The 14,969-nt window shown below is 41.3% G+C and overlaps 1 protein-coding gene across 1 annotated transcript; it reads right to left on the bottom strand.

The window, feature by feature from the left end:
• Positions 1-3,770: 3,770 nt before the first annotated feature.
• On the bottom strand, positions 3,771-14,950 carry trub1 (TruB pseudouridine (psi) synthase family member 1). Its single transcript, XM_022200480.2, has 8 exons — positions 14,737-14,950; positions 14,557-14,655; positions 11,656-11,711; positions 9,125-9,206; positions 8,909-8,981; positions 6,195-6,334; positions 5,992-6,048; positions 3,771-5,889 (listed from the first exon to the last, which is right to left on the bottom strand). Exons 1-8 carry the CDS (start codon positions 14,882-14,884, stop codon positions 5,717-5,719), a joined length of 828 nt encoding a protein of 275 aa, XP_022056172.1. The 5' UTR covers positions 14,885-14,950; the 3' UTR covers positions 3,771-5,716.
• Positions 14,951-14,969: the final 19 nt, after the last annotated feature.

Genomic DNA, 14,969 nt, shown 5'->3' with positions numbered 1-14,969 from the left:
TGTTATCTGGCTGCAGACGAAGGAGGGAGGAGATAGTGGACGGCCAACTTCCTGCAGGTGGCCGGCGGCCGTTTCTGATTGGCTCCCTGACAGCTCCAAACGGCGATCAGGTGACAGCAGGGAGGAGATAAAAGCATTTCAGGTGAATCACTTCAACACAGCCAATCATTGAGTCATTAGAAAACCGTAAAATCTGTATCTGTTTCAATACAGGCACAATGATAGCAGGGTAATCCTAAAAAAAAATGTTGTGACTCAGAGTGACAAGATCGTATCTAGCATTTTTGACCTGGCATCTGAAGAAAATCCAAACTCAAGGCAGGTAGGATCTAACAGACACAGAGCTCTGTGTTCCTGTATCTTTTAGAAGACACATGTCCAGATATCAACTGGTCTAAGTAAAGATTCCTGGAGTTGTTCTTAAGGATAGTGAGAAAAAAAGGCGATTTGATAAAATGTAGATTCAATCCCCCTATTGAGTGACAATCTACACTGTTCAAAAGTTTGGGGTCATCCACATGACTTCAAGGTTTTCCATGAAAACTCACACTTGTATCCATGTGCTAACATAACTGCACAAGGGTTTTCTAATCATCAATGAGCCTTTCAACCCCATTAGCTAACACAATGTAGCATTAGAACACAGGAGTGATGGTTGCTGGAAATGTTCCTCTGTACCCCTATGGAGATATTCCATTAAAAATCAGCTGTTTCCAGCTAGAATAGTCATTTACCACATTAACAATGTCTACACTGGATTTATGATTCATTTAATGTTATCTTCATTGAAAAAAAGCAGATTTTCTTTCAACAATAAGGACATTTGTAAGTGACCCCAAACTTTTCAACTGTAGTTTAAGTTTAACAATACAAACTGTTCAAGTGTTTTTTTTAATCAGGCACATGTCCGATCGATTCATTTCATGTGAGTTTTTCTGAATATATTTTCTATATAATACAATATGATCTTTGGGCAAGAAGACCTGTTTTTGTGCAGGCTTGGTCCTTCACCGGTAAAAGACAGCATTAAAAGCAACAAAGTGGCTTCAGCTGATGATTTGAACCATGCAGGTCAGTATTAGAGAATAAAGCATTTCTGATCAGATTATCAGCAGATGCTTCATATTCATGCCAGAATACAACAAAAACTACATTTGCTGCTTGGCTGAAAGCACCCTTCATAAGGAAGCTGCAGACCTTATCCTCCTTCATTCCTCTGCTGTTGGGCTTCAGCCTCCATAAATCCTAAAGGTTACCTGTCACAGTTTGCATGTTAGGCTTTAGTTTCTGTTACAGACTTTGTGTAGTCATACTGATTTATGGTGAATAAATCTAAACGACATACCTGGAGTGGAGTATATTTTATAACACTGCACCTTCTATGCTGGAGCTGAAAGGCCCTCTTTGGTACACTTTTATTAAAGTTCATTAAAGATTAGTTGTGAATTTGGGAAACACTCTGCACCTGCTGCTTGGATGTGACACTGAATCTAAAGAAACTCATCACTGGAACTTTTAAAAACCAGATGAAGGATTTTGCAGCAGCTACTTATCACACCTGTTGTTGCTTTAATGTAAATTCTTAACTTTGTAAAACCCACTGTTAAAAAATACATTAGTTTAATTTTTATTATTTTCTATCCATCTGTGTGTGTTTCTACATATAATTTTTGCAAATATTTTCTACAGTTACATACATTGTTATTGTTAGAATGTTTTGGTTTTATTTTTTTGCTCATTTTTTCTACATTTACATTTAAATATATTCTAATTATTCGAATTTTTTGTATTATTATAGTCTGTTTTTATTTTCTGTCACAGACGTGTTTTGTTGCGTGTTTTATTCTATTAATTAATTAAATTTATTTTACTTTTTTCCTATTATTGGGTCTTAGAGGGTAAATACTGTGCTTTTATCTCGCATGTATTTTATTTATTTTATAGCGTGAGTTGCTGTTAATTGTTGCAGTTTGACTGTTTGTCAGGCTGCTGGCTTGGATTCGCTTGAAAAAGAGCTGACTGTATCTCAACAGGACGACCTGGTTAAATGAAGGCTAAAATAAAATAAAATAAAGACTGCTGTTAGTCCTGATCCACACTGAATAAGAGGGCGGAGCTCTGTCTAGGAAAACTCTTGCGGAGAACTAATTAAACCTGGGTTTACCTTCCATGATGAAATGTGGATGTAAAACACCGTAAACTCCAGCATCCCGGGTTCCCTCACTGTAAACGTGCGTTAAATACTTCTTTAACTAATCAAACCGTAATCTTTACCCATGTAATTCAGGTGAACTTCAATCCACAGCCAACCGTCCAGCTGATTGGAGAGTGATTAACTCATGATTTGAATGTTTGGAGCTTTCCTGGGTAATCTGTCTATCAGTGCGGCTGTGCTGATGCAGAAGAGCTATGATCATGTTTATAAATGCAAATCTTTTTAGTGGCTTACTAAGTGCACTTTTATCCCCTCAGATAGGTGTGTGTGTGTGTGTGTGTGTGGAGTGTCTGACAATGCGCCGGTAACGTGTGTGTTCCAGAGCTACAGCACGGACAGGAAAGCCTCTAATGGCTCCAGACGCACGGCTTGTGCTCACCCCCAGGTGCTTTATCACCACTACTACACTCCATTAAAGCTCTCCTACGGCCTTATGTCACGCCTCAGTGCTGGAGGAAACCTGCAGCTGCTGCCAATAAACGCGCACTTCATTAGAACCCACTGGTTCGATACCGTGATGCGTCTTTAAAGCGCCAACTTTCAAACAGCTGTAATTTAGATAAAGGGGAACCAGGAGAGCAAACAGGGACATGAGCAGCCTTGAAGACATGAAAGAAAACACCAAACGGCTAATATTTAGACTGAGACAATCATTGCAGCTCATTGATCCGGCCAGCTTCCCGTGGCGTCAGACTCCTGTCCAAAACCTGCTGATAACTTCTCCAGCCGCTCCCTGGCAGCTGGCGCCATGCGTCCCCATTAACGGTTCCACGGAGGCGCACAAGTCCTCACGGTCCTCCCCGGGTGAGCCCACTCTGTCCGAGTTACTAAAAACACTGTCAGAGGTGAAGCTTCTGATGACGTAAAGACATAAAAAGACAAACTCCAGACTGTCAAAAGTCCTACTTATGACATTGTTAGTAATAATGATGAGATATTAAGTGGGAATCTTGAGCTTTTGAAGCCCCTTACAGCCACAGAACCACACAGATATTCCATGTTACCTGATAAGACTTTGCCACTGACGCCCAAAACAATTTTTAAATGTTTTGGAGATGCTCATAATGCTGATCATGTGTCCAAAAAGAAAACTGGAGTCTATTCAGCAGAGATGGTATTCTGATTTGTTTGAACATGACAATTAAAATAGCTACTTGAAAATGCACATCAGACCAATGGTGTACACCTCATTATGTCTAAATTTGTAATTGTGAAGAAGCTGAAACTGTAATTTGTTGTTGGCACAACAAATTTGGAAGAAAATCACAGGGTTTCCCAGAATGTACAGCAAGGGTCCTCATGCTTTCTTTCCCTTGGTTACAGCACATCAGCTGGGGCTCCCTGTAGCTCAACAGGCTGATCCATAAACAGAGGCTATAGCCCCCACTGCGGTGGGAATAGGTTTGAATCCACCTCACAGTCCTTTGCTGCAGGTTATCCCCACTTTCCTGCGTTTCTGTCTCTTGAAAAAGGCCAAAAATAACTTTAAAAAATGAAGAATGAATTGCAGTGACTATTCACAGAACAACATAAATGTAACTGGTACAACAATGGAGACAATTCAAAAAATTTTACTGCAAAAGGTTGCCTTAAAATTTTAAGTTTCCTCAACTCTTCTTTCTTTACAGTGCAGCCCAGATCCTAATCTTCAAACAAAACCTGGACCTCAGAGGGCAGCATGAATAACAGATCCTACCAGCAGCCCTTCTCAGAAAGCGGTCTGAACCAGCACCAAATGTTCTCCTTCCTTTGCTCCACCTCTCCAGCACATTTCATGAATTTGGATTTGTCAGTGTTTGCGTAATCCTGCTGACAGGGCAACAGACAGAACTAAAAACAAACCTCCAGCAGGCTCAGTGGAGGAAAAACTACTCCTGGTCATTTTACAGAACACAAACAATAACACTTTATGTCTAAAATTATCCATAAAATAGGAAAGGAAACAATTTAGACATTTACAAAATGCATGTTTACTGTCTTTGAAGGAGCAAAAATCTAAGCATTTAATGACTTTTCAAGACCTGGGGCAGCCACTCTTAAATTATGAGATCCATGTGTGAACAAAAAACAAATGTTGTTTTTCATCCGTTTCACCCCATATTCATTTCTTTAGGAAATAATGCATAAATTAAAGAGACGTGCTGGGGATATAACACTGCTTTCACCACAGCAGTTTAAAAAAAAAAATTATCTCTGCATTGAAAATGCACACATTATGTTCATCCACATGTCAGCATATCTTGTTGGAGTCAGTACTTAGAGAAAACAGTGCTGCATTTCCACAGATATACCAAGGAAATGCCATCTCCCCACTTTGAAAGCTTTCCCCTTTCATTGCTTTTCCACACTGAATCATCGTTGATGCGACTAGGCTTTTTTTGACAAGAATTTACAAAAAAAGAGGCTCTTTCATATCAAACTAAAACAGTAATCATCCATTAGCTATCCACTGCTTAATCCTCATTAGGGTCACAGGGGGCTGGAGTCTATGACAGCTGAGTGAGGGTGAAGGTAGGGGACACTCTGGACAGGCCACCAGTCTACATGGAGACCATGCAGAAAGATCCCATATTACGTGTACGTAATTGTGTACATATTCACCCCCTCTAAAGTGACTCACCTGATTCAACACAGGTGCAGCCAAGTGGTGCTAGAAGTCACACAATAAGTGAAATGAAGATCCTCTGAGCAGTGAATGTGGCTCATCTACTAAATACTGACTTGGAGGAGGGTACTACACATGCACTGATTTCATGTGCTATATTTTTAATTAATTCACATGACGTTGTTCAAATCAGGTTTAACTTTGAAAGTCTTGCTTTGTAACTAAAAAAGCCACATTGCATTGGCCATTATTCAATGTTGAAAAGCAACAAAAGGGGAAATTTTCCAAGGAGGAGTTTATAGGCACGACATCTGCAGGCGCTTTGACTGATGTGTTTATCTGCTTTGGTTACAGAAGCTATCACTGCTAGTGTTTTAAACAAGACCCTTTGTCTCAACTCAAACTATGAAGCTGCCAATCACAATTCTTCTTTTTCATCATCAATTAATATTTGAAATTTTAACAAAAATCCAAATGAATGCTGCAGTGTGAAATGCTTTACATTTAACTTTTGTGGGAATGTTCCCTAACAAAGCATACCTTTTTGCTTTGAATCTATGATAAATATCCTGAATATTGCTTTCTTAACCATGATTTCTAATAAGTGGTTAGCTGGGGTGGAGTGGGGGGGGGCTGCAATTTCCAAATACACAACTACTTACAAAACCACAGATGAGGCAGAAACCACAAGAATGTGCAACAGAACCAGTCCAGTCATTGCACTGATCTACCAAGCTCCAGAACATCTGTGTTTTTGACATTTGTCTGAGTTTGTCAAACTTGACCTGCTAACAAACACACCTTCAGAATGAGTAAAGTGGAGCAGGTGAGCCATGCTAACTATCAGGCAAACGTCCATCCCGGCTCTTCAGTTGGACTCTGGGTCCTGGTGCTCCTCAGGTTTCGGCCTCTGGTGGTTCTGGTTCCGGCTCTCCCTCTGAGCAGCACTGCAGCGACTGCAGGACGTGCTCCAGAGTCCACTGCTCCTCACGTAAAGCGTGTTCCTGCAGGGTGAACTGACCCTGCTTGGTCCTGGTCAGCTCCTTCACATGAGCACACGATGACAGAGCTGCAGAACACACATGTGGGGTGTTTAGAGGCCGAGTTGTGATTTCTAAGTTCAGTTTTCAGACACGCTCTTGAGGGAAATGTGAAACAGGATGAATCTCACCTTTTCCCAGGTCGTCCACCAAGCTCCTGACGTAGAACCCACCACCACACTCAATATCTGCCACACAAAGAAAACCCTCACTACTGGCTCCACTTTAGCATATAAACAAACGAAAAAAGGCAGGAAATGACATTGACAATGCTGTTTTAAAGAAGTCAGGATAGAGGAAGAAAGAAATGCTGCGTGATGCAATGTGTGCGAACCCAGAGTGAAGAGAGGAGGCTTGAACTCCAGCAGGGTGAGGTTGTACACGGTGACTGGCCTGGCTGGTTTGGCCTCAACCTTGTGACCTTTCTTCAGCAGAACAGACAGACGCTGGCCGTCCTTTTTCAGCGCTGAGTAGCTAAAACAAAGTCAAAAATAAATAAAGAAATAAGACAACACAATGCAGAAGGTGTTTGACTTATTGAACTGAAAATAGAAGCAGGAATGAGGACATTGTTTATAGAAATTCCATGCAATTTAGGAGCTTTTCTCTCCCCCTCTGTGAGAGACCGTTTTCTTAACTATGGACACTGCTGCAGAGCTCAGACACAGAGGATGTTCAAAACTCTGCGCTAGCGACCTCTAAAGGCTACAAGGTTGCCTGCACCATAGTAAAAACCAGCAGCATGCTGATGGTAAACTCAATAAAACTATCACAAATCTGCACAGTTTAGATCAGGGATGTCAAACTCATTCCACAAAGGGCTGGTGTGGCTGCAGGTTTTTGTTCCAACTAAGCAGCATCACACCAGACCTGACTCATTTAATCAACTGATCTCAGTCTCCAGACCCGTGATTGGTCAGACTGTGTGCTGTAGATATGTTGGAACTAAATGCTGTAGCCTAGAGCACACAGTCTGACCAATCACCTGTCTGGAGACTGAGATTGGTTGATTAAATGAGTCAGGTCTGGTATGATGCTGCTTAGTTGGAACAAAAACCTGCAGCCACACTGGCCCTTTGTGGAATGAGTTTGACATCCCTGGTTTAGATCTTAGAGTAAATCTAACTTTGACTATCTTCATGGACCTGAACCTCTTGAATCTTGACCATGATTTTCTGCTGGAAGATGCAACCAAGTCATTTATTATTATTCCAGCACATCCTGCACTATGTCAATATTCATCTTCATTCATCATTCAAGTTTCCTCTCTTGCAGTTTTGTGCCGAAGAGCAAGTTGATTTCGTAAATGCCATTTACAGAGGGTAATCCATGATTTAATGTAAGGTCCTCCTCCCTGTATGAGCTCCAGTGTTCATTGACAAACCCTGTGCCTGAAGCACTTGCCTGTATGATTTTAGAGCTAGACTGTGCATGTGGTGGGCTGCCTGTGATCTTTCTGGATCCTTTTCCATCTTTGTGGACTCCCACAATCAGACTTTCCAGTTCCTCCGGCTATTCTTTTTGCACACTGGAGCCATGATGACGATGTTCGTGCAGTTGGGCTAATTGGAAATAACAGTCTGCACGAAATGTATTTTACGGTTTCGAATCATCGTCTTGTGGCATCACCCATCATCTACTGAGCTCCAGCTAGACAGCGAGCCTTACATCATGATGCTGTCTCCACTGTAGTTCCCGTGATGTTGTCATGCTGGTATGCGGTGCACTTTTTACACCATACATGTTCTCGTCAAGCTCTGCGATAGGCTGGTGACCTGTCCAGGGTGTCTCCTGCCTTCAGCTGGGATAAACTCCAGCCCCCCGTGACCCTAATGAGGATTAAGCGGTGTATAGATAATGGATGGATGGATGTTCTTGTCAAACAAATCCACCTTAGCGTCAACAGTTAACGTAACACTTTCCTGAGTGTCCCTGTTGAGCAGCGACCCGTGAACAGGGGGCTATAGTCCCTGACACAGTGGTCATGGGTTCGAGCCTTATTGCAGGTCTTTTCCCCCACTCTTCTCCTCACATTTCCTGTGTCTTTCTCCACTGTCCTCTACAATAAAGGCAAAAAAATTAAATAAATAGCACTTTCCCAGCAGCACCGTGGAGAGCCTCACAGCAGTTTCCTCTGTGGTGTCCTGCTGTTGACATTGTTCCTATTCAATTATTTGTGTATTCAGTCTCAAGAACAGAGATGTTATCCAGCTACCAGCGGATTCCTTCACATCTTTAGCCGCCACTCTGGGCTGTTTCTTTTTTCCAGTCTGTCTAACTGTGGACTAACGGACATGTAAATTTACTGACACAACTGTATAACCCTTAAGCTTTATGCAAATCCATTCTTGATGGTCAGTATGCTGAGGTTTTTCTTTCTTTCGTGAGGCATGTTTGACATCAGCAACTGCTTCATGTGGACAGCAGACTCAGAATGTTGAAGTGTTTTTGTTAGATGAAGTAGCTTCAACACACAGCTCCAATAACTGACTGGACTCGAGGCCTGTTTTCACTCCCGTTAGATTTTGCTTCAGTGTTCACACACTTCTTCAAACCTAAACTGTGAGTGCTTCAGTGATGTAATAGCGCTGACAAGAATTAATGATTTCTGTCATTAGTTAAAATGGGTTTTTTTCCATGTGTCTAGAAAGATTTTCGTTCTCTTCCACCTTGCTCACTGAAAGTCTAATCCCCAAAACTGAAATTCAGGACACCTGTATTGCTGTACATAGTGCTTCAAACACTACATTTTCATCACGTCCAGTGATCAGTGTCTCTATGTTCAAACGGACCAACCTAAGATAGTTTTGGTTGATTGAATCTAAAAGTACTTTACAGAATGTGATTGGTAAATTTTGAGCTTATCTATTTCCACTTATATATCAGAGGATGATTTGACCTGAAGTCCACAAGTAACTTTTCTATTTCATCCAATTATTACTTTGTACTTTTCAAAGTACAAATTAATCTGTAAGTCAAACCCTTGAACAGCTCAGCTTGATGTGCACACATGTCACTGAAACATTTTCTGCTAGAGGCTTTACTCACAGTGGAGGCACCTGCATGATATCACCAGTGAAAGCTTTCAGTTTGGCCTCAACATCCGGCCTGGTAATGTGTTCTGTAGGTTCAAAAAATGAATCCAAATAAAGAAATGAATCATAGACAGACTGTGAAATGGCATAAACGGAGGCTTAAATGACTAGATAGAACTTCTGGGACAGTGAACGATTAAGATGAAATGATGTGATTTACATTACTTACCAAAGCCTTTTTCAAGAGTCACGCTGCCCGTGGCATCAAGAGTGTCTGTTGCTTTCCCCAGCTCCCCTACAGCTACATATTTCTGGAAAAGAAACACTCCAAATCACTGCTTGTTTTGGCCATTTATTTAAAAATTGCAAATTTATTCACTGCTGCTTTATTTCAGCAAGTTTCAAGGCTTTTAACTACAATGTTAACACTCATGTGGTATTCTGGAGACCCTCTTACATAAAATGGTAAGGCTAATTTATTGGTTGATATTACTGCATATCTCTAATATCACATTATTAGCATTAGGGTACACACTACTAGTCAAAACTTTAGGCACACCTTCTCATTTAATGCTTTTTCTTTACTTTTACTACTTTCTACATTGTAGATACATACAGAAGACCTCAAAACAATGAAACAAGACATATAGAATTATGTAGCAAACAAACAATTGTGAAATAACTAAATATATTTTACATTCCTCCAAACACCCACCCTTTGGTTTGATTACTGCTTTGCTCACTCTTGGCATTCTCTGGTTGAGCTTCCTGAGGTAGTCACCTGAAATGGTTTTCACTTCACAGGTGTTCCTTGTCAAGGTTCATTTGTGGAATTTCTTACCTTCTTAATGGGGTTGGGACCATCAGCTGTGTTCTTCAGAAATCAGGTTAGTACACAGTTGACAGCTCTATTTGACAACTGCTAGAATCCATATTATGTCAAGAACCAATCAGCTAAGTAAAGAGGAACCACAGTCCATCATTACTTAAAGAACTGAAGGTCAGTCAGTCTGGAAAAATGTAAAGACTTTGAATGTATCCCCAAGTGCAGTCACAAAAAACATCAAGTGCTATGAGGAAACTGGCTCACATGAGGACTGTACCAGGAAAGATAGACCAAGGGTCACCTCTACAGCTGAGGAGAAGTGAATCTGAGTCACCAGCCTCAGAAATGGAAAGTTGACAACACTTCAGATTAGAGTCCAGATAAATGCCACACAGTTCTAGTAGCAGACACATCTCTATATCAACTGTCCAGAGGAGACTGACCAATCAGGGCTTTATGGTCAATTAGCTGCTAAGAAACCACTACTAAGGAAAAGCAACAAGCAGCAGAAGAAACACCAGGAATGAACATTAGACCAGTGGAAATCTGTGCTTTGGTCTGATGAATCCAAATTTGAGATCTTTGTGTGACATAGAAAACTTGAACGGACGGTCTCTACATGCATGGTTACCATCATGAAGCATGGAGGAGGAGGTGTGATGGTGTGGGGGTGCTTTGCTGGTCACAATGTTGGGGGTTTATTCCAAAGTGAAGCCACTCTGAACCAGCATGGCTACCACAGCATCCTGCAGCGACATGACATCACATCCGGTTTGCGTTTAGTTAAACCATCATTTAATTTTCATCAGGACAACGACCCCAAACACACCTGTAGGCTGTGTAATCTGACCAAAAAGGAGAGGAATGGAGTGCTGCATCAGATGACCTGGCCTCCATAGACACCTGACCTAAACCCAATCCAGATGGTTTGGGAAGAGATGGACCGCAGAGTGAAGTCTAAAGGACCAACAAGTGCTCAGCGTCTCTGGGAACTAATTCAAGACTGTTGGAAAACCATTTCAGGTGACTGCCTCATGAAGCCAGGCATCGAAAGAATGCCAAGAGTGTGCAAAGCAGTAATCAAAGCAAAGAATCTAAAATATAAAACATGTTTTGACTTATTTCACACTTTTTTGTTTACTACATAATCCCACATGTGCTAATTCATAGTTTTGATGCCTTCAGTGAGAATCTACAATGTAAATAGTCATGAAAATAAAGAAAAAACAATAAACGAGAAGGTACATTTGCCAATAAGCAACTATGAAGGCCAGGCCAAATGTCCTAAAGATAGACTAAATAGAAATTTTGTGACTGCTGTTGCTTAGAAACAGTTACTCAGTACAGAATAAAGGGAACTTTCATCAATGTGTGTTACACGTTCAGTCTACAGGGAAACAATAGTATCTCTCAAATATCTTACAAGTCCAATATGTTTGTCTTAAGCAAACACTTGTTAATATGTTCACACTTAAACATTTCAAACAGTTCTATTGCGCCTTTATTGGAAACTTCTACCTCAGCTGTTGTTCATCTTTCTGTCTGAAAACATTCACTCATAAAAGATGCTGCACTTCAGTCATGTAAAGCTTGACAAGTTTTCATAAGACCTTTGAGAATAAGGATACAAGTGAATGAATAAAACTGTCTTGTTACCATTAAGCTCACTGACAGATCTTTGGAGACCATGAAGATAAAGATCAGTTAACATCCTCTATGTATAATGCACAGGACAGTTATGAAATATATTGAATGCATAGTGAATGACAGTGTTCATCATTTGTGTAATATTCCAACCTTTATCAGTCTTATTGTTCTGTGTAGTTTTATAGTCTATACTGTGCTGTGATGATTGGAACCCATTAATATTCTTTCTGTAAACATAGCTCCTTACAGCTCAGCTACACTCCTTAACACCAGTGCTACAAACTCACCTTTGAACCAGTCAACATTGTGCTGAGCATTTTTGTGCCATTCCCAACACCAACAACTGAAAGAAGCAGAGACAGTGTTAGAGTCTAATAGTGATCATTTGGTGATCTGGCTTTTCCTGTAGCACCATCATCAGATGAACGTTTCACTTTGTAACATTCGTTTATGACCCAAAACCTGTTAAATTAATGAGCTTCCTATCAGTCTCAACTAGACATCTCTTTAGTGTTAATTATCAAACATCTGCATGCTAACACACAACACAAGGACAATGAATAAGGTAAACATTTTACCTGCTAAACATCAGCTTGTACACATTGTCATTGTGAGAATGATAGCATTTAACTCAAACTACAGCATGGTAGCATGGATATAGACTTTTAGTCTTGTCTGTCTAAGACATAGTTATCCAATCAGACTCATTTTATCCACTGTCAGGACCAGAATCCGTCAGAAGTATCTACAAGCATCACGTTAGACCAAAGTCGGAAACATGGCATCAGAACTAAGTGAAGGTGTCAGCAGTCTGATTGTTATTCTGAGCAAAGAGAGGATTTCTCACAGTGACATCAAGGCTAGACTGCAGTCTCTAAACCATTTCTTACGAGGGAAAACAAGGACAAGAAAGCCTGGAGGTGAGCTAAGCCACAGCAGCATCTAACACACTCATCCATCCATCCATTATCTATTCACCGCTTCATCCTCAATAGGGTTTGCTTTGCAGCTGGAGTCTATCCCAGCTGACTAAGGGTGAAGGCAGGAAACACCCTGGACAGGTCACCAGTCTATCACAGAGCTACACATAACGACAAACAATCACACTCACACCTATAGAAAATTTAGAGTCACCCATTAACCTCAGCATGTTTTTGGACTGTGGGAGGAACCAGGAGAACACGCAAACTCCATGCAGAAAGATCGCAGGATGATTGGGACATGAACCAGGGATCTTCTAGCTGTGATGCGAAAGTGCTAACCACCAACCACTGTTCAGCCCAAACAAACTCTCAATTAACTAAATTAAACTGAAATGAGACAGGGTGAGCCTGGTGCAAATGGGGCCACTGGGCAGTTATCTGCTTTGCCTAAATACTACAGGGTGTCCCTAAAGTCTGGACATATACTAAATCTCATTAGCTATATATTTTTTTGCCTCAACAGATGAAATATGGATAGTATTTTAATATACATTTGATTAATTAGCAAATATACAGTCATGGAAAAAATGATTACACCTCCCTTGTTTTTTTCAATTTCTTTTTCATTTTGATGCCTGGTACAACTAAAGGTATATTACCTGAAGAATACAATGAACAAAAAAATGCAGCTGATTGCATAATATTTTATGTCCTATTTCACATGCTTAAGCTAAATTGTATTCCCAGAGTATATAAGAGGACATTTCATGTCACAAGCAGCACTGCACATGCAAAGGCCTAGAGTGGTATCCTGCTGACATTCAAGCCATAGCACAACTTAGAAGTTTTCAGCTCTAATTTAATGCATAAAACAAAAGAATTATGTGAAGCCGCAAAGGCAGCCATCTTGGCACTGCTGAAAATTAGCATGAGTGAGAGACAGCTAGCAAAAAAACTGAAGATCTCCAAGACAGTCGTTCATTACACCAAGGAAAAACAAGCCCAACATGGTTCTACCAAACTGCCAGGTGGTCACGGCAGGAAACGTCTTTCTACCACCAGATGACTGTCACTCATCTGTTCCCGTGTCAGGAATCGTCCTCAAACGTTCAGGGACCTTAAAAATGAGTGGACACTGTGGAGAAATGTACTTGTTGGGCAAGGACAGTTGGAAACCAACTTCTTGGAACTGATCTGAAGTCACACAGGGCAGGAAGAAGCCCTTCATCAATGAAAGGCAGAGGAAAGCCGGTTACTCTTTGCTGGGATCACAAAGATTGGACTGTTGATGATTGGGCTGAGGTTCTCTTCAGTGATGAATCCAGTTTTCAGTTGATGTTCACTCCAGCCAACTTACTGTTTAGGAGGAGGCCTGGTGAAGCTACAAACCAGACTGTGTGCCTCTACTGTAAAACATGGGGGTGGATCAGTGACCATCTGGAGTTGTTTCAGTTTGGGTGGAACAGGGTGAATGAACCAAGTCATGTTCAGGACTACTCTTGAAAACAGTCTTCTTCCATCAGATGGACAACTCTTTCCTGGCTTCAATGCCTGGGTTTTACAACAAGACAATACCTCTTGCCACACGACAAGGTGAGTTAAAGCCTGGATGGAGAACCAGAACATTGGAACCATGCCTTGGTCTGCTCAATCACCAGCTCTAAATCCAACTGAAAACTTGTGGAAAATCATAAAATGCAAAATGGAGAACCACAAGCCCCAAAACAACAGCAATTGGTTTGAATTTGTGCAACAGGGATGGACTGCTGTGATCAGAAGCTGGTGGAGAGCATGCAAGACGCATGGTCATCAAAAACAATGGTTATGATCCGTACTAACTCCTGTGTGGATCATGTGACTAAAACAGACAGAAAAGAAATCATGAAAAACCTAAAAGCACTGTTTTTGCTATTGATGTAAGAACCGAAGAAAACCATGGAAAATGACTGACATCAGCTCCTGAATTAAACTCTTTAGAGCTATTTTTGTTGTTATCATTATGTTTTTTCCAAACAAATGTACCTTTAGTTGTACCAAGCATTAAAATGAACAAGAAATTGGAAGAAAACAAGTGTGGTTTACTCATTTTTTTCCATGACTGTATGTATTTTTACCTGTGTATCCAGACTGTAGGGACAGCCTGTACTGCAGCTCTGTGTATCTGACACCGTATGTATTTAATCTAATGTCCCTAGAAACTTTAAACCTGAATTCAAGCTGTGTTCCCTGACAGCAGCCTGGTTCTGGTTCTGGTCCTGGTCTTACCCAACACTCCGCTGGCTGCGCTGTCCAGAGTCCCTCCGTGGCCCATCTTCAGGCTCTGCTTCCTCCTCTTCCTCGGGTTCGGGTTCTGGACTCCCGCTTCTGAAAGACAAGGTGACAGAGAACCATGACTCCCTGCCAGCCCCTACAGACTGCTGTCCTGTCCCTGCCGTGTCCTGTTACCCTTCAGCAGAGCTTCTTTCAGAGCGTTCAACACGTCCGCGGAGGTCGGTCCTTGTTTCTTGTAAACCGCGAACAGTCCGTTCAGAGCCTGCAGTCTGGACAGAGAGCTGGACACCGGAGACACGGTACTGCTCAAGTTTCCAGCCATGCTTGTCTCACTCTTCCTCTGCTGATGCGCTCCTTCTTCTTCTCTTACTGTAGTCACCAACTGCGACTGAGCCAACCGTTGTTTG

The sequence above is a fragment of the Acanthochromis polyacanthus genome, chromosome 19, assembly GCF_021347895.1.
Source record: "Acanthochromis polyacanthus isolate Apoly-LR-REF ecotype Palm Island chromosome 19, KAUST_Apoly_ChrSc, whole genome shotgun sequence".
NCBI lineage: Eukaryota > Metazoa > Chordata > Actinopteri > Pomacentridae > Acanthochromis > Acanthochromis polyacanthus.
Note: the sequence above shows the minus strand (reverse complement) of the source record. Positions and strands in the feature narration are given on the sequence as shown.